The sequence below is a fragment of the Lissotriton vulgaris genome, chromosome 7 (genome assembly GCF_964263255.1).
Source record: "Lissotriton vulgaris chromosome 7, aLisVul1.2, whole genome shotgun sequence".
NCBI lineage: Eukaryota > Metazoa > Chordata > Amphibia > Caudata > Salamandridae > Lissotriton > Lissotriton vulgaris.
The window spans coordinates 1,333,563,274-1,333,583,884 of record NC_141695.1 but is presented as its reverse complement, the minus strand read 5'-3'; the positions used below and the strand labels follow the sequence as shown (position 1 = coordinate 1,333,583,884).

At 45.2% G+C, this 20,611-nt stretch overlaps 1 protein-coding gene across 1 annotated transcript in view; it reads left to right on the top strand.

Moving 5' to 3' along the window:
- Positions 1–20,611, top strand: part of LOC147703633 (transmembrane protease serine 9-like) — a 96,388-nt gene that overhangs the window by 13,742 nt on the left and 62,035 nt on the right. Inside the window, exon 4 of the mRNA XM_086929528.1 lies at positions 8,108–8,277. Within this exon, the coding sequence (XP_086785654.1) occupies positions 8,108–8,277 (170 nt within the window). The remainder of the gene's footprint in view (positions 1–8,107; positions 8,278–20,611) is intronic.

Genomic DNA, 20,611 nt, shown 5'->3' with positions numbered 1-20,611 from the left:
TTTCATATGCGCCTCGCTTCTGTATGTTCTGACTTTCATAAGCTCACAGTGATTTTATAGCAAACATGTCTCCATCATCCCAAAGTGTTTAGACATCATTATGCCCTTCCCTCTAATCCATATATGGAGCTCAGCTCATAAAGGATTATAAGCATTAATCTTCCCATCTTCATGGTTAGTTCCAGACCTGGGATGGACTTTTGAATACTTTATGGTTAATATAATCGTTTTTGTCTGTGCCCTTTTATTGAACACATGGCTCACAATTCTCTTATTCTGACCTACTGTACATCCCGCCACCTTTTAGCAGCTCTTAATGTCTACTCCTGGGCAGACAATTTTTCTGGACTCCCATAAAACACAAACAATGACAATGAGCACACATGCACAACTGTGGGGCCCACAACCACCCCTAAGAAGTTCATCAATTAATTTAGGTTACTGTTTGATGGGTCTTCTTAACACAACACACTTCTAGATACCGCAACAGAGAGGTCTGGTCCCATAACATCCAAACACACAGCCTCTTGGCACAGACCACCATTATTGAATTTAGGGAACCCTGTTGCCTTTCTTATGGATTCAACCATAACATCATGTTAAGTCTTCCCTTTGAACTGCATTGTCATTGCCATTGGCTGCTCTTTGCAAGGGATGGCTACTACATAAGTGGGCTAAGAAGCACACAGATCCCAGTGAGTGTAAGTTGCAGAAAGAGACTTCAATTAACTTTACTTTTTTAATCTAGACTCAGTGATGCTTGCTGTTTATGCCAGTTTCTTCTCATATTTGATCTCAACTACTTTATAAAAAAACATGGTGATCTCTGAAAAGCAACTGTGTAAACTCCATTCCTTCTAACACATTTACCACGATGAATTTATGGACCTGGTCAAAGCAAGCAGGCCTGCCGGCAGCCCTTCTGACCCCTGTCCGCCACAAACTTTCAAGACAATTCTTTTAACAACCTCTGCTGCCACTCCAGTAAGAAGAATCATCAACGATTCCTTAACTACTGGAATATTTCCAGAAGAACTCAAAAAGTCATACATACGCCCTTTACTGAAGAAAACAAACTTGGACCCGCTGAACCCTGATAATTACAGACCCATTACAAATGGACCTTTCCTGGGCAAACTGATAGAAAGAGCAGTGTTCACCCAGATGTCACAATTCATTGAAGAGAATGACATACTTTCAGACTTCCAAACAGGATTCCGTCCGGGAAGAGGCACTGAATCTGCCCTCCTTGCCATCTGGGATGACCTAAAGAATACAGTTGACCGCAACAGGGTTGCTGCTCTACTTCTCTTGGACCTCTCAGCTGCCTTTGACACGGTTGACCATGACACTCTGAAACAAAGACTTTATGATGCCGGCATAGAGGGAACTGCTCTAGACTGGATCACGTCCTACTTTCAAAACAGAACTAATGTCATCCATACCCCACCTTTCTCGTCCAAACTGTACTCCACAAAAGCAGGGGTCCCTCAAGGTTCTATCGTCTCGCCCATGCTTTTCAACATCTACATGAAGTCATTACCAGTACTGATCAATAAATTTCATCTCACCTGCTATAACTATGCAGATGACACGCAAATACTCCTTCTACTGGAATGCCCCAAAGACATTGGAAAATCACCAATTTTCAGCTGTCTCAGAGCCGTGGATCAGTGGATGACCCTGAGCCTTCTCAAATTGAATGCTTCAAAAACTGAAATACTCACGTGTGGCGATTGGAAACATTACAACCCGCTTGCTGCATGGCCTGATGAACTGGGATCACTGCCTAAAGTATCGAAGGAAGTAAGAAACCTCGGAATGGCCATGGACTCCAAGCTGTCGATGAATGCCCAAGTGGATAAACTAGCAAGATCAAGCTTTTCTACTATAAAAACTCTGCAACAAATGTTCCCTCATTTGGGATTTCCACACAAGGTCCAAGCTACCATCTCCCTTGTTCTGTCCAAACTCGATTACGCTGATAGCCTCTACCACGGATCACCTTTAACGACCACGAAAAGACTACAACGGATTCAGAACTCGGCTGCCAGACTACTCATATCAAACCGTGCGACCACATCTCCCCTGCCTTGAAATCCCTGCATTGGTTACCTGGTTGCCAGAAGGTCCACGCTCAAGCTGCTTGGTATCACCCACAAAGCAATACATGGAATAGGACCACTCTTCATCAGGAATAAAGTCACCAAACACATTCAACAAAGGAACCTCCGCTCTAAAGGAGCATCTCGCCTCAAAATCCCACCATACAAGAAAAAAACCATGGGTGGCACATCCTTCTCTGTTCAAGCAGCCAAACTATGGAACTCTTTACCTCCCAACATAAGGTCCACGACAACCACCTTATCTTCAGAAAACTGCTCAAGATTTGGCTCTTCCCCACATAAGCACAATACGCAAACAGAAATTTACAGCATATCCCTCTGCATATAAGCATTTGTTTTCACTATAAATATGTACCTATCTTTGTGTATTACTTTGCATAAACATGTAAAATAATATTATGTTGTTAAGAGAAAAAATAATAATAAATAAATAAAAATCATCTTTGGTCTACATGTACATACTTCCATTGTGCATCTATGTACCTTCCATGTACTTGGATCTGTGTGTCTGTTACTTTTCTCCTGAAAAAGCATATCCAATGCAATACCCTATATCTCATTCTGTGCCTCTATCAATATCTTTAATCTACATATACTTACCTCCTTTATGTATCTATATACTTTCAATGTACTTATGGATCTATATATTTATCACTTTCTTCTAATTTAGCATTTCCCATGCACTACCCTATTTCTCAGCCTACACTTCGCTCAATATATCTTCTAGCCCAACCTTCTGACTCATCTCAAACTTCTTTTTACTACTCCTTCCAATGCACTACCCTATCTGTCATCCTATACATCTATCAATACATCCTCTACATCCACTCTCATTTATCCCAAACCCCACACCACTCTTTTTTACTTGCCAAAATAACCTTTTCTAGACTCCCTCCTATTCTACCCCTCCTTGCATCATCTGACACCTCTTTTTACTATGCTGATCCTCTAAAACAAACCTTTCTAAACTCTTCCCTCTGACTTCTCCCCTCCAAAACTACTTTTTACTCATCCAAAAGCCTCCTCCTACTGCTGAGACCTAAAGAACAATCCTTCACTCGTTTATCCCTCCACTATCCTTTTCAATAAAAATTAGCAGACTAACATGTTCACTTCTCAAATTCCATATTCAACTATACTAACATACTACCCAAATAACTGAATAAAATGTCCACTACTCAAATTACTTCATAATTATACTATACTAATTTTCAACACTAATCCTTTATGGGTTCCGGAGTGGCGTGCTACTCGCTAGAAAAGCGCTTTAACAGCTTCAGGGGTAACAAGTGCTATATGAATGCAAATCTTTCTTCCCCTTTTATCCCTCTGCTATCCTTCTCACTCCAAGTAACTGACTAATATCCACCACTGAAATTACTTCATATTTCACCATATTAATTCACCACTAATCCTTTGTAGGCTTCCTGAATAGCGGGCGTCAACAAGCGCTATATAAATACAAACCTTTGTCCTCCTCTATCCTTCTTCTATCATTCCAAATCCAAATAACTGACTAACCTATCCACCACTTAAAATGTACTTGCATGTTTCACTATACTAATTCAACACTAATCCTCTATGGGTCCCGGAGTAGCGTGCTACTCGCCGAAAAAGCACTTTGATGCCTCGTCTGGGGTAGTAAGCGCTATATAAATGCAATTACAATACAATACAATGTGCTCCTAATTCGTGTAATCCTGATGTTGACCTTCCAAATGTTTGAATAATGTTGAAACGCCTTGGCACGCGTACAACCAGATCTGGGGATTCTAATATAGTATTAATTACAGGAATTGGTTGCTTGTCTTTGCAGTTGCTTCTTGTTCAATTGTATTTCCTGAATATTTTCATTATCTCACCGTTTCACGTTTGCACTATGTGATCACCTATCAGGATATCCTAATCGATCATACACACAATATACCTATATAAACATGTATTATGGTTGCGAATAAAATCGTTCTAGATGTCCAGTAAGGGTTATTAGGTTCTGTTACATTACATTGATAACTGGGTATTTCCTATACCTACTTAATATGGAAATTTACGTAAATGAGTCCTTTTGGAATCAATGTATCTGAGCGTATTATATTTGGCGTAGTGGGTTGCCTTTGTATTTCATTAATATTTTTGTAATGTATTTCGTAAATATTTGGAGACCATAAGGTTTTTGGGCATGAGCATAAATCTTCTTATGAACAATGGTAACAGATTTGAACTGAATCTCTCACTAACCTGCAGTCAATTATTTAAACATAACTCTGTGAAAATGTGGTCTTATGTGTTTGGGCCACCAGAAACCTTCTCTCACAGTACTGGCTCCTCTGTATATGATACAGGACCTTTTCAGAAGCTCCTATGTAGATTCTGATACCACAATCTCTTGCATTAACCACAGAATCATAATAAGGAAAGTCATGCAATGGAAGAACGAGGTTTTAGACTCTTATCAGCTGAGAGAAAGATGTGGTAACCGAAGTAACTTGTGATGCAAGGGGCAATTGCAATAGGATGCTGATCTGTGGTGAGGGGTCAGATAATACGGGCCCAATGAGAAGAGAATGTGTCTCTTAAAATTACTATGGGGCTATTCTCTTAAGTAACATACAGGGTTTATTCACAAAGGTAACCTAATTTGTTGGTAATTTACACTTTTAAGTAAGTTTACAAATTTTTGCTTATTCACCCTCTCCCTTGCGAGGCTTACCATGAGCTGCTTGTCATCTCCATACATATATAATCACACTCCCAGGGCATGCGGAGAAACTATTAGAGGCTGCAGGAGATGTTAAACAGTGAAGATAATAGGATTTCCCCTTAAAATACACCCCATATTTGACTAAGGAGAAGTAAACAGAAATAGAGACTGTGCCATCATCAAAGTTTTGTCTGTCGAAATGAATGTCTCAGCTGGTCTTTGGCCCTGTGCCTACTGATGTGGTACAGTCTTTGAACCAGGTGGTGTGATGGTTGATGGTGTTAAAAGCAAAAGAAAGATTAAGCCGAATCAGGGCTCTGCCTCTACACCTTCCATTTCAAACCGTCCATCACCCAAGATTGGCAGTACAGCCAGTTCCATGCTTCTGCCAGGTCTAAATCTTCTGCCTGAGAAGAGTCAAGGAAGCTGTGTTTTCTGCATAGTTTCTTCGGCGCTTATCCCTGCAAGCTTAGATCATTTTCCTTAGTATGAAAATGTATAAGATTGAAGAAGCATTTTACAGAGACATCTTTGCCCTTGAGAAGTTTCCTCATTGCGGGGACTTAAATAATGGAGACCTTCAAAAAATATCAACTCGAAAATCTGCCCTCTCCAAAAGACTGCAAAAAACATGAAAAGGAAAATATCCCTCAGAATCAGTAGAGGCCATGAAGAGCCATGTGGGTCCTTGGAATGTGACAAATGTTTCCTCTCTTGATATACAAAAGAAGAATGCGATCCTGAAGAACTATAGCATGGTAATGTAGTGTGGAATCAGAGCACCTTAGAGCATAGAGCACTAATGTACTTGAGTAACTTACTTAAACGGTGAAACTTTTCTCCTATTCTCTCGATATTCACTTTCTCAATGTCTCCAATTCTCAACTTGTTGCTGGCTACCATCTAAAAGCAGAATCATTTGCTTCTCCAAGCTGTTAACACATAGCTCTGAATAGCCAATGCCACACATGCCTTGTGCCAAAGCACGTATGCATCATGAAGATCTACAGAGCATAACCAGTCGTTCTGAACTGGTGATAGGAACTTGTGACACAGTTAACATTATGATCTTCTGGGGGAGATTAACTGGTTCAGAAGCAATATATCTAGCTTGGAGCATGAGTTATTTCATTTTTTCTTTGCTTTGTAATATTAGGATAAGTACCATTGCCACTACTGTGAGTAAAGGGTAGGCTGTGTGACTGCTAATAGAAGACTGCCCACTTCCTACAATATGGCACAGAATGAGGCAGCAGTGTGTCCATGAAGGTGGCTGTGAAAGATGTAGAGATTAACCTTTCCTGACCATCAACAGCACACATCACGATTTATAGATCTGTGATCAAGGATGGAATTGAAAGCAAAGTGTGTCTATGCTCTGCAGTGATATGTATACCTTGTAGTGGAGAAGCAGTGGCTGCCTGAGCCCCAAGTAAGGAACTGGGACTTGTTAGCATCAATTAAAGTCTGTGGTATGGGTTTGTTTTTCTCCTGAAATGAATACACTTGCACTGAGTTTGAGACAAGCAAAGACTATGGGATTGGTCAGGCACTTAGGTTTAAAGTGGTAAGTGGACTGAAAGACTGAAAGCCTTGTTCAACTTTGAACGAGAACTGGGCTGAGGACTGACTGTTGTCACTTTGATCAGCCATGTTTGTGTAAGTTATCTGATAATATAGCCCCCTCATCCACAGAGGTAGTGAAAGGTTTTTCTAAGAGTCTAGTGGACACTTTGTGATTGGATGTGGGGTTTTGTGCGAGGGTCTGTGAATGGCTAAATCAGGTCTGTTGGGTGCTATTGAATGGGTTGTTGGCTGCTATCTGAGGGTTTGTGAGGTGAATGAGATGATCTGCTTGTTGCTTAATGAAAGTATGTTGTTTGTAATCTGATGGAGATGTTGGTTTCTGTGTGAGGTTCTGTTGGGTTCTATGTGCAGGTTAGTTGAAGACATACATTTGTATGGCTGAAGGTATTCACTGATTTGTTTTGGAAGCACTTTGAGTATTTTTTGCTGGAATCTACTTCACCTAGGGAGCTATTCACAGCTCAGTTTGGAGTTCTGCTTTTAATTGGGAGCAATATTGTATTACTTAAGGGTCTGCTGCAGGTTTGTGAGGATCTGTTGGAGCTACAACTCAACTGGGATCTCTTTTGGGGGCTTTCTACGTGTTTCTAGGAAGCTGCAAGATTTATTCCATGCACTTTCCACGCTATCTATTGTAAACATAATCTAACCAAATTTGAGCTCATTCATATAACAATAGACAGAAGCCAAAGCCCTTAACCAAAGGTTTGCTCAATGCTCTGCAATTGAAGTGGCTAGCGTCCCCCCTATCTACTAGTGCCACCTCCCTTTTCAATGAGCAAGTAAAGAAGAACGTCCAAGGGTCTTAGTACCAGTTAAGTCTCTTACAATAGACCAAATTGTTTCTCCCAACCCACACCTTCCACTTAAAAATGCAAAATTCCAATATCTCTCACATTGACAGAGACAATGACCTGGTTGCTGGCCTCCTGTACTCTTCCACCAAGCCCTCTATGTATTGAGTGTTTTTCTAGTGTCTGTGGAGAGTTTATGAATGCTGAATGTCTTTAGTGGGCAATGTAATTTTCTTTATGAGCTAACTGAAGGTCTGGTGGGGGAGGCTGGGTCTATCTGGAGGTCTTTAGGGGGCTCTGCAAGTATTGGTGTAGACTGAAGAGCCATGCAAGAGTCTTATTTATAATAAGTGAGTATTTGTTGAGAGTCTGAAGGTTCTTTTCTGATATTTGAGTCTATTGAGAGTCAGTGGGATGGCAGGTGGGGCTATGTAGGGAAACTATAGGGCTATGTGATCATCTGTTAAAAGCAATGTGTGTCACTTATGGTCATGGTAAACTTTAATGGACATATGGAAGGTGGATTACAGAGTGAAAGATTGATCGTTGGGAACAAAAAACACATTATCACCATATCAGTCTGCAGAAAGGTTGGATTGACAATGAAGTTGTATCACCTAGGTGTTTTCAGTAGCCACATAGTTCATAAACAACCTTAGAAGTCTAAATGGGAAGGTAATATGCACCCAAATAAGTTATAAGTGAGGCAGATATGGCCCAAAGGCACAGTGATATTTTCTGCAAACATTACAGCGACAAGGATAAGTCATAACAATGTCATCGCTATATAGATCAATTTTTCAAATTAAAGCAGTAGCCAAAAAGATAGGATTGGAGAAAATGTTAACTTTGGTGGTGATAGGAAGATGATAAGAGTTGGACCTCTTTTTCTTTCACAGTAAGCCTCTCATCGCCCCAGACCCTGCAGGAGGTGCAGCTCCCCATCATCGACCCGGCAACCTGTGACAACATGTACCACACAGGCTCAGGGGTGAGCCAAAAGTACCAGTTCATCAAGTACGACATGATCTGTGCTGGGTATCCGCAAGGGCAAAGGGACTCATGCCAGGTAAGCTTGCCAAAGATCTGAGCACCTTCTAAATCAGACTAAGGGTTGTGGCAGCCTGAGAAGAACCTATGTTAAAGGAGGTCATGTGATAGCCTCTCTAACAACATTATAGTCTGCACACTGCTCAAGTTTGCTCCCCCATATTACGGTACCATCATTGCACTTCACAAAATAAAGAAGCAAGACATCGCATTAAAAAATTGACCAGGAGTTGAAAAGGATGGATGCCAGACTTGGTGTAGGGAGGCTGGCCAACCGAGGGACATATTCCCAAGCAAAGATTGCTTCTTCAGTAGCCACACTCTATACTGTCCACTGATTCTTATGCCAATGAAGTGAAGACCGACTGATCTCTATATGAAGCTCTGAGTAAATTAGTGTATCTTATGTGGTGGAAGATGGATATGCTCAAAGTAGATCGCGTTCCACAATCCCATCTAGGAGGAACAAACATCTGGGTTGAAAGGTAGGATATTTCTTTAGTATTTATTGTGATTCATGACAGTAATAGATTGGCATAAAGGAAACAAGAGTGATTAACTGACCAGAACTTGCAAAAGTCTGTATATGTAGAATCATGCCTTTGAAAGGGGCATGAAATGTGCTTTCTATCATGACACTATAAATTGGGCCAAGTACACACCTTGCTCACTTTCAGTTTAGCAAGGGCTTGCAATCAAAGGCTTCGCAGAGAGGTTGTGTGGGAATTGGTGTGGGGAGTGTGTCAAGAGCTGAGGAGAACTCAACAGTCAAACAACAGATAGAATGACAGATTGTTCAGCCTAGTAGTTTGGACTAGAAGAAACTACTTTAATTACACAGCATACCATAATACTCAATACTTCCTCAATCCCGGGAGACACACTGACTGTGAAAGATCCTCACCAAAAATCACCCACAGACAGTTCTCCTGCATACTCTGCCAAAGTTCCTTCACCATCGACAACGCCCCCCTCACCGCCAAAAGCCCACCAGACGCATGCACTGCTAAAGTCCTGACATACATCCTCCTCAACGTGCGCTCCTTACACAACACACCGTAGAGATCTGGGACCTGATCGACACCCTCTCGTACGACGTTGCCTTCTTCACGGAAACCTGGACCAACGCCACATCCGGCCCGACATTGCCACCGCCATCCCCAACGGCTACAAGTTCCAGACACCACCACCCAGGCGGAGGGCTCACCATCACACACAAGAACTCCATCCGACTATCCACTTCCAGCAAGAGTGACCCCTACTCCAACACCGAACACCTCCACTTCCAGATCCAGACCAGGACAACGCTACGTGGCACCCTCACCTACAGACCCTGGGACCTCGCACACATTCCGCAACTACCATCGCCATGCTCGTCGCACCCTACGCCATCACCACCATAGACTACATCCTACTCATAGACCTGAACTTCCATTTCGACAACCTCAGCAACCTCGACTCCACCACACTCCTTGACAACCTCGCCAATCTCGGACTGAAGCAGGTCGTCAACACGCCCACCCACAGAGCTGGACACACCTCGACCCCATCTTCGCAGGAGGTGCCAAAATCAGCTTCAGCCACACCACCCAGCCCCTCTGGATGGACCACCACTGCGTACACTTCACCTTCAACACCACAACTGCACCCAAGCCCGCCCTGCGCCTACCACGAAGAAACTGGAGCAAGATCATAGAGGAACACCTCATCACCACCCTCCTCCAAAATCCCCAAGCGCCATGACCAACACCAACTCCGCAGCCAAAGATTTTCACCACTGGATCACCTGCTGCGCCAACAGGCTCGCACCCCTCCGCCACCACACCAAACAATGCCCCCTTAAGGCCACCTGGCTCACCACAGAACTACTAGAAGCCAGACGCTCCTGCAGACACCTAGAGAAAACCTGGCGACACCAGAAAACAACGGAAGCACTGAACAAACACAGGAGTGACCATCGCGTAAGAGACACCAAACGGACCTTCATCAGGAACAAAGTCCTCACCAACGCAACCAACGCCAAAGAACTGTTCAACGTCATACAACATCTCACCTAACCCCCAGGCAAAGCCACGGACATCACATCTTCCCAGGAACTCGGTAACAAGCTCAGCTCCTACTTCCATCTGAAGATCAAGGCCCTCTATGACAACTTCAGCGAATGGACACCGAACACCACCTCCCTCCCCACCTCCGCCGGCAAGCCAACCATCATGACCTGGAACCCCGCTACCTCAAACACATCACTGTGATCATAAAGAAAGCTCACTCAGGAGCCCCAACATACCCTTGCTCACCACACATCTTCCACAGGGCTGCCGCTACCATTGCACCCGAACTAGTACGGGCCATCAACGCCTCCTTCAGATCTGGCACCTTCCCAGATGACTGGAAGCGGGCGGAGGTTAAACCCCTCCTTAAGAAACCCTTAGCCGTCCCAACGGACCTGAAAAACTACTGGCCCATCTCTTTCCTTCCCTTTGCAGCCAAAGTCACAAGAGACTCGTAAACTCCCAGCTGACCGCCTTCTTCGAAGAGAACTCCATCCTAGATGCCTCCCAGTCTGGATTCTGCAGCGACCATAGCACCTAGACTGCCCTGCTCTCCGCCACCGACAACATTTGCATGCTACTCTACCTGGGACACACTGCGCCCCTCATCCTTCTAGACCTCTCTGCAGCCTTCAACACTGTCTCACATCGCACACTCGCAGCCAGATTTCACGACGCAGGGAATCAAGGAACCGCCCTCAATTGGATCCAATCCTTTCTCTCCAGCAGAACCCAGAGGATCAGACTGCCACCCTTCCTCTCCGAACCCACAGAGATCCACTGCGGAGTACCCCAAGGATCATCGCTCAGTCCCACGCTCTTCAACATCAACATGGCCCCCCTTGCCGCCAACGTCAGACAGCATGGGCTCAGCATAGTATCCTACGCCGACGACACCCAACTCATCCTCTTGCTCATGAAGAACCCCGAGAACATCAGGCTCTGCTTCCAGGAAGGAATGAAGGACATCACAGCCTGGATGAAGTACAGCTGCTTGAAGCTCAACTCTGATAAAACCGAGGTCCTCATCCTCGGACCCTCCACCTCTGCTTGGGACAACACCTGGTGGCCCCCATCCTTGGGAGTCCACCCACCCCTACAGACCATGCATGAAACCTCGGCATCATCCTCGACTCCTCCCTTTCCATGACCCGCATATCAACTCCATTGCTTCAACCAGTTTCAACTGCCTGCGCATCTCCTGGTAGACCTTCAAATGGATCTCCCCGTATGCAGAAAAACTGTCACCCGCGCACCCATAACCGGCAGACTGGACTACGGAAACGCCCTCTACGCCGGAACCAACAGAACTCTTCTACACAGACTCCAAACCATCCAGAACTCCGCAGCCAGACTCATCCTCAGGACTCTGCGTCACAAACACATGACCCAACACCTACGAGACCTCCACTGGCTCCCCGTCGAGAAGAGGGTTACTTTCAAACTCCTCACCCTCGCCTACAAATCCCTCCACAACATCGGACCTGAATACATCAATGAGAGAGTCTCCTTCCACGTACTCCGGAGGAACCTCCGCTCCGCTGACCTCACCCTGGCAGAGTTCCCCTGCATCCGCAGAAACAGAGCAAGTGCCAGAGCCTTCTCCTACATCGCAGCCAAGACCTGAAATGAGCTCACAGTGAACATCAGATGGTCCCTGACCTTGCACATTTTCAGGAAGTCCCTCAAGACCTGGCTTTTCGACTGATCCGGAGCTGCAACCCCCGCCCCAGCGCCTTGAGACCCTCATGGGTGAGTAGTGTGCTTTATAAACCCCTGATTGAATACCACAGAGCACAATTGGGGAATAAGACACAGGACTGTGATTCTTTCAAACCTCCTTGAGGCGTTTCACCTCTCCCTCACCCCCTGTAACAGAGTTCTCCATCGTCTATAGTCCCAGGCATATAACTCAGGACAAGGCACTGATTAGGCTCTGGTGCAGTTTACTAGTTCACTTAAAACACCCATAAGACGTAGATGCGCCCAACGATTCAGTTTGATTTCACCTCTTTGCCATTGCATAGTAAGTCCTAACTTTGTTCCTCCGACCTCGGTTTGCTCCGCACTCTCGTGTTCCGCTCACAGTTTTTCATGACATACAGTTACTTGGGTTCAGGTTTTGCCATCAGTGGTGGTGTGGTATGGACACGGCCAGTAGCCCTGCTCCTGCGGTGGCAACTCTCCACTTGAAGGAGTGAGGAATTTGCTTGGAACTTGAAGACAGGAGGATTTTAGCAGGGCAGTGCACGTCAGCTCTCGTCTTCATCAGTAGCCTCCATAAGCCCGATGCAAACATGATGCTGGGGTGGTAGGTGCACCTGTGGGGTTGATCTTGACCTTGTGAAGGTCATTAGTAATTGTGGCCACTGTGCTGATCTGACCCCCCCTCCACCCTTGGTTATGAAGCGTTCCTATTCCAATGGGGACATTTACATTCTCTCGGTCACGGCAAACTTCCAGTCACATACAATCATGGATACTTGCAGAAGTCTCGATGTGGTTCTTGCCTACAAAACTTTCAGGGAGACTGGTGAACCCATTCAACAGATGGGTCCCCCAGGTCCCTTGTAATTGCTCAGCAGAAAGGCAGGCTTCTAGGTTATAAGAAGAATATTAGCTCCTCCAGTGGAAGGTGCAGAATTCAAGTGATGTCCTCTCACGTCTTGGAGGCAGACTGTCACGCAGACACCAACCCTGGTCATACAGCAGTAATTTGTGTATTCTGGGAGCACTCCCTTTCTTGGTCATGATAACCTTGGAACTAGAACAAGGTTTGCTGGTTTGTATCCCACTTTTATACAGCAAGAAAGGGGATGTGGATCCACAATCTGAGTTTTAAGAACAAGGTTGGGTTGGTTCTCTTTCAAATGCAATTTTCTGGCTGTCTCTTAGACACAGAATTTGTGCAAGATAATGACTTTCAGAGAAGGTAGCAATAATGCTACAAGCAGGAGTATCCAAAACAAGGGAACAATGAAGCATCAGATTTCTGCACCTTACTGTCACCAGCCGTCTTGAAGCAGTAATCAGAGGCAGACAAAAGAGCACCCCTGCCTAGGACTTCACTGAATTGAACAGATGCCCTCTATCCATTCTCCACCTTTTTAGTGTGTGGATCTCCATCCTCCAGCCACAGGAATGCAATCAATACACGTCTACTGTCTGGTGAAGCAGTGTCCACTTTCCATCTTGTGCTGTGCTAAGCCAGGGTACATCTAAAATTGAACTCACTGGTTACCGTACTCAGACTCCTACCACACAGAGTCCTACTAACATAGGTGTGTCACACATTCATTGCTCATACACGTATTTGACATCGAATGCCATCGAAAGGGTTTGGGGTTCATGTAACAGTGAAACTTTGTACAGGAGGGGTTAGTAGACCACCCTGTCATTGACACAGAGAAAAATGTCTTGTCACACTAAAATTCACAAACACCGAAAACACTGCCAACACCACTTTATCTGACAACCCAAGGCATTGACAATAGTCCTATGTCCACTGTGATGGCATATTCGATGCGCCCCTCTAGGTCACAGAACAGGTTCTGGGCCTCATATTACCAGAGTCAGACCACGGCCTCTTCACACATGTAAATTAGTGTGATGCCAACACCAAACAAAAATTCAGATTTCTAGTTTCACAAGCAGTCGGCACTCAGCAAACGTACATGTCGGTTTGACAAGCATGGGACATTCCTGTCCCAAAAGCGTGACTATTCATGGGTTATATGTACTCAAGCCAATACCTGATCATGTTCATCTGTGGATTTGAAAAATACCAAAATGACTCCACCCTAATCAAAACAATTGCACACTATGCAAATGAGTGCCTTCCTTATTATCTGTTGCTAAAAGAAAACTTGAAAAGGTATGCTCAGGTGGTTGTTGTGGTACAGGCAAAATTGTGATGAGAACAAGATAATACATCTCCAAGGAGGGTTATGCTCAAGCTGATGTTGATCATTTTACAAGTACAGACTTGTGAATATTTTGGCACCATTTAGATAACAAATCATATCTGTTTTTTAAGAGTCTGTGTTTCACTTTTTCTCAGCTGCCCTGGGACGTTCACTGATGCCCTAGCAGCAGACTATTGATCTCTTCATCTGCTTGTGACTGTTGATGAATGAGCACTCTTTAATAGTTTAAGACACTGGATGAATCGCTTAATCAGTGTTTCAAAGGATTCTTAGGCCTTGTAAAAACAGGGAATGCCTTAGTTGACTTAGTTATAGTCACTTAATTGAATGTTCTCACCACTACCTTAAGAATTAGGATATAATACTGCACTACAACTTTCAAGAATGTACTCCACCAATGAGTGATACTGACTCATAACGAAATATATCAGTGAATTTTCAAAAGTGTGATATTTGTGATTTGACTTTTGGCTGGAATCCACAAATAGATGGGTGTAAAGTCAGATTGACAGCCATCTCTTTATATTCAGATGCTCATCTAATGATGCACTCAGCCCCATAATTGCCTATATTTATTTATTTACAGATTTTATGCGGTGTGCAAATAGGTTTTAAGCATTGTTGCCTTCTTAGAAGATCTATTCAATCTACGTTTGAAACAATGGGAGAGGGGAATGTCATTACCTTAAAGAGACACTGAAGTCATAGAGGTATCATAAATGTGTAGGCTCTGCACTTTGTCCCTTCAGACCCACCCTTCTCTGGCAGTGTGAAGGAGGAACTCCTAGCACAACTGCACACTGCAAGGCTGCAAGACAGTGGTAAGATGGTGGTTCTCTCTAAGGAATGTGGTTATGTGGCCAGAGCACGCTGGAAGTGTACCCGTCTTACCTGTTCTTCTTCGCAGTTGCTGAAATGTCTATCCCAAATGTGGCGAGTATCATTGGCATGAGCTGGATCATTGGACGCCTTATGTTTGTGCATAGCTATTACACCGGAGATCCTGACAAGAGGCGGCGAGGTGCCCTGGGAACTTTTGCTCTCCCTGGCTTGGCTGGCACAATGCTGCGCTTTGCCTTTAGACATCTCAGGAGGTCCTACCGCCCAACTGAGCCGCTAGACTTGGCACTCAAGAACACAAGGAGCCATTATGATGGTTGCAACACATCCATTCCATCCACTTCTACTGGGATGCCTGCTTTAACACGTTCAAATTAAAGCACTCAGTATTTTATTTATTTTTTCAGAATAAAAGACTTGTATCATAGATCTGTAACTGGAACAGTGTTAGAATACAATCACAAAATTGTGTGCTATTTCTAATGACCACATATAGCAAACCTGACTCCTTTCGGCTGTTTAAAATAAAGTTGATGTCTGATCAGTTTTTCCTTAAAGATTGGCATGTAGGTACCCAGGAGCACCCCAAAGCAAGATAGTCTCATTTTCGCGAATATTTTGTAGTTGTCTGCTTAATATTCACCAATGTAGAGCTGAGTGCTTTCCGTGCCTTGAGGGCTTCCAAAGGTCTCTTGCCTCAGCCCCTTTATTTCTGATCAATTACCACAACAAAAACACTGGTTGGTCGATTTTTCAGGTTGGCATGTACCCGTTTTAAGTTGTGATTTCACCACCATATTCTCCTCAGCTTTTCTAATGCTGCATAATAAATTACCATAGTCAGAGCCCCACTATCCTTACAAAGTAATCTGGTGGTGGCACAAGGCCTTATTACTGCCTTCTTCAGGAGTTTAGTCCTCAGGTGCTACAGTTCCCCAATCTATAGCATATGTCTCCAATTCAATGTTTTTTCTAAATTCTCCTTATTTTTTGATTTGGCTATTTTTTCCTTTTCCAGATTTAAGTATTGCCTCGCCCTTGTATCCTTTTTGCTACAATGGAGTTGGATCTGAGCAACATTAACAATCTCAACAAGGTGGTGCTGCAGAGGCTTTGCAAACATATTGGGCTGAATATGAGAAGGAAGGCTACAAAGGTGGACCTCCAAGTAACCCTCTGAGCCTTTGAGGAAGTCAGAAGGATGCATACTGCCACAGAGGATGAGGGAGAGGATGACCCAGAGGATAAGGAGGTGGAATTAGAGAAGGAAGAGGGTTTGACTACAGGCCCTGAGATGCAGCACCCTTATGGAGAGGACAACCTGCCTGAAGGAGTGTGATCCCCTGTTAGGGCAGGGAGCAGTGTGTCTACAACCAGTCTCCTCAAAAACTGGAGGATAGGAAGGCTGAAAGGGAGCTTAAGCCACAGCTGGCCAAACTGAAATTAGAGGAGGCAAAATTGTGCTGGCTTATGAGATATGTTAACAAGATCAGGACCTAAAATCCAAGCAGCTCTCCGAGTCCAGCAGCAATGGTAGGGGCAATACCCCAGTGCCTGTCACACCGCTGGCATCCAGCCCGATGTGGCTTTCCATGGTCACTTCGGGTGGCGGGGGTTGTACAGTGGCGCAAGTGCTATACTTAACGGGGAGAGGCCACTGGGCCGCCACATTCCCGGCTTAAACTTACCTGTAGGAGGCAGCCTGAAGGTACAACAACCCACACTGCCATTCTTCTCTCTGGGGCATGTCTTGCTGGGGGGAGCCATTAGGTCATCCTGATTTCCTAGGGAACTCTGGGTCACAGAATTCCTCCTCCAGAAAATATGCTGCTTAATCTAAGATGCCCGCCCTACTTTCTACCCCTGCCAGATTCCCCCCAATCTAAAATGGAGACACCTGTCCTTGGTGCAATTTCCTGTTTTCCTGAATATATAAGGAAGACAGTCCATCCTCATTTAGGTCGCAACGCTTCCTAGTCTTAGGTGAGTTCCTTCACTTCTGATTCCTGTCCTGAAGTCTCGGTCTCTTCCTAGAGATATTCTTTACAGTGCATCCAGCTTCTACTTCTGCAAACTAGCTTCCTGCTTTAGGGTTTGACCTGACTCTCTGCCACTGGATTTTCTTGTTGTCACCTGAAGGGTTTTTGCTTTTGGGCTTTTTCCTCCAGCTGGGGCTTTTTCCTGAAGGTAATATCTGCTAAGCACTTACTAGTGTTGGCAGCATTGTGGCTACTCAAAGGGGTCGCCATTATCTCTGGCAGGCAAAAACAGCCAAGGTTGGAGCCTTCCAGCCTCCTCATTGTAAACATCCTCCAGATCGGCGTCCGGATCCTGACAGTGCTCACTGCAGACTGGAGGGTCCACATCCCTAAGGAGGTGGTGCCTAACTTTGTTGTAGAGGATGATATTGACACCCTTGTCAGGAATTATGGTTTCTTCTCTGAGACAAAGAAGTAGAAGATTAGTGACAGCCAGAAGCTGCCACAACAGTCCAGGGTGGATTTTGTAGTTCACTTTTACAAGCCTGGGTGGGTGAAGGGCAGTGATGAGCAGCTGGCACAGGTAAACACGGTGGGGCAGGGTGGGGAGTGGGGGAGGTCGACAGGCGATGATGATACCTATTCCGTCGTTCTTCGACTCCCCCCGCCGTGCCCTGCCTTGCCCCACCGCGCTTACCTGTGCCGGTCGCTGCTGGTTATGTCATTGATTACAAGGGGCTGTGCAATCTGATTGTCAGAAAGCACATGTTCAGTAATTGGCTTACAGAGCTGCACAATCATCTATTGGAAAGTGAGTTCTCATACCCAAATGAGCTTTCTAAGGAGGCAGAATGCTGGCTCAGCACCAGGGTCCATAAGAAGGTACCTGAGAGGGACACCAAGAAGGGTGGTTCAAGCTCCCCCAGCAGAGTGAGAGGGAGACCCAGGGTGAAACAGACAAGTCCAAGAGTAGGGCTGCGGAAAGGATTCCTATGGCCCTTCTGAAAAACAGGGGGGAGGTTCTGATGGGCGGTGGCCCAGGACACCCCATTTTCAACCTGTTGCTTTAAATTTTCACAGTTAGAACACAAGCAGGGGAACATGTCCTGGTGTCCCGTAGCTGGGAAGTGGATTCCAAGGGTAAACGTTTCATCCCTTAGGGTCAGAGTCTTCGCTTCCATCAGTTGACTGTTAATGGAATGCCTGTAACCGCTTTGAGAGATATTAGTGCCAGCCAGATCATGGTAGTGGAAAGGCTGATTTCTCCAGATCAGTACAACAAAATGGTGGGTAGGGTAACTCAGGCCCATTGGCAGGACTTTTTCAGCCCTATGGCTCTGTTAGCACTGGAATGTGGTGGAGAATCATCCATGACAAAGGTAATTTAGTCCCTAGATGCCCATTGACTGCATTCTGGTAAATAAGTTACCACCAGTGTTACAAGAACAAAGAAGGGCGGCCACCCAGGGCATCCCGAAGGCTCAGGTTTCTGGAAGTACGGAGGATCAGATGGAGGGGCGGGGTGGAGACAGTCCACAGTGGGAGAACCTGATAATCAGATCTGAGAACAGAGCACCTCAAGACTGACCGTGGTGAGACCACTTCTGACCTGGAGGTGCTCCCTGAGGCTTTCACAAAGACAGAGGGATGTAGACCTGCACCAGACAAACCTCTCATGACACAGACAGTGTGTGTCACCCTTTAAGGGGGGGGTGCTTCCCCCCCTGGTAGTACTGGCTTGTCTAGCACCTGTTCAGCCACAGGTTACAGACCATGAAATGGTAGGAGGGAAAGTAGAAGAAAGGTTTTTAATACCCGGGCTGATGCACCCCACTCTAATAAACATCAGAGGTCTAGGAAGTCTCAACAGCAGTTAGGGAAATTCTTGCTAGCCCCAAGACTGGAAGTGAGGTCTCGCTAAGGGCTCCTCTTAGAGCCTCCACCTGGCAGTAGATGGCCCAGCTGGGCTCCTCTTAGATCCTCCAGCTGGCAGTAGATGGCCTGGGCCTTGCTCGTGACACTGACAGCTGCCAGTAACTTCTCTTGACTGTTGTCCTTATGGACAGGGTTTTCCTCGGGTTGGGGATAGAAGTCTGATCCAAGGGACAGAATGGGTCAAATTACGTTGTTGGCCATGGGGGTAATGTCTGCCACAGGGATGCATTTGTGAACAAATTAAGGTCAGAAGCTTCGTAGATGCCGTCTACAAGTGAGAAGAAGGGTTCTCAATAGGTCAGTCCAGCGGCTCAGGAGAGTGTTGACAAAGGGATCCAACGTGGTTCAGAAGGGCAAACAAGTGACAAGTGCCTCTGCGGTAGAGGGCCATTTTCCAAATTCTATCCCCTGAGTAGGGAAGACCATCAAAGTCATTTAGGATTGTCCATCTCTGCAGGATTACCCCAAACATTTTGCCTTCACCCCTCCTGTTATCTGAATTTCATTTTTGTTAACATGCGTTTTAAGACTGCTAACCAGTGCTTAACTGCTTGTGCTTTCTCCCACACAGATGGTGAAAGTGGCCTACGCCTGATAGACACTACTTGTGCATTCCTAGTAAAGTGGTATTGGATGTACCCAGAGCCTGTAAATTAAATGATACTAGTGACCCTGCAGCACTCATTGTGCCACCTAGTAACTTACCCATTTTAAACATGTCTCAGGCCTGCCATTGCAACCTGTAATGTAGTTTTAAACTGCCATTTCGATCTTTCAAAAATAAACCTTTTATCAGGCCCAAACGTTCATTTTTAATGCATATAAGTCACCCCCTAAGGTAAGCCCTAAAAAGCCCATAGGACAGGGTGCATTGTATTTAAAACGTTGACCAGCGCAGAGACCACTACCTGTCCCGTACTCTTTTTGAGCAACTTGGCATGCAAGGTCTGGTATCTAAGACATACAACACCCTGCAACAGTCACGTCTCCTCCCCCATCATCCCTACTAATGGAAATGGACTCCAGACATCACCCAGAAGCAGTGGGAATTGCTCTGGTGAGAAATCCCATGAACACATAGAAGCATCTCCCAACAAGAAGTAGCATATGAGGTCAAGCTTCAATAGCATTACACCCCGGCCTGTCCCCGCACAATGTTCCCTGCAGCTTTTGCTGCATGCTGGAGATGTGGAGCACAAGTGGGTGACTTCCATTACACTTGGTGGGCGTGCCCCTCCCTAAACATTTTTGTTTTGGGAAGAAGATCCTGAGTCATATGAAGGGCTCTCTGGGCTACTCTATACTGGATAACTACAAGGTACTCATCTTGGGCATCCAACCTACATCTATGACTGCTATGACACACGCGGACTGGTATGTAGTGCGCCACATGACCGGCACGGCCAAACAGCTTATAGCCCGAGCCGAGCAGTCCCCTTCAGCCTCATCTGCAGCATCATGGTTCACACAACTCTGGCACGCCATCACCATGGAGCCGATGAAACACAAACTGTCCTGCAGCGATAAGAGATTCCTATGCCTCTCTACACCTCTTTTGTTCAGCTTAGAATATTTATGCTTCCAGACTCCCAGGCTGCGCACACTTAATCTGTTTGATATAC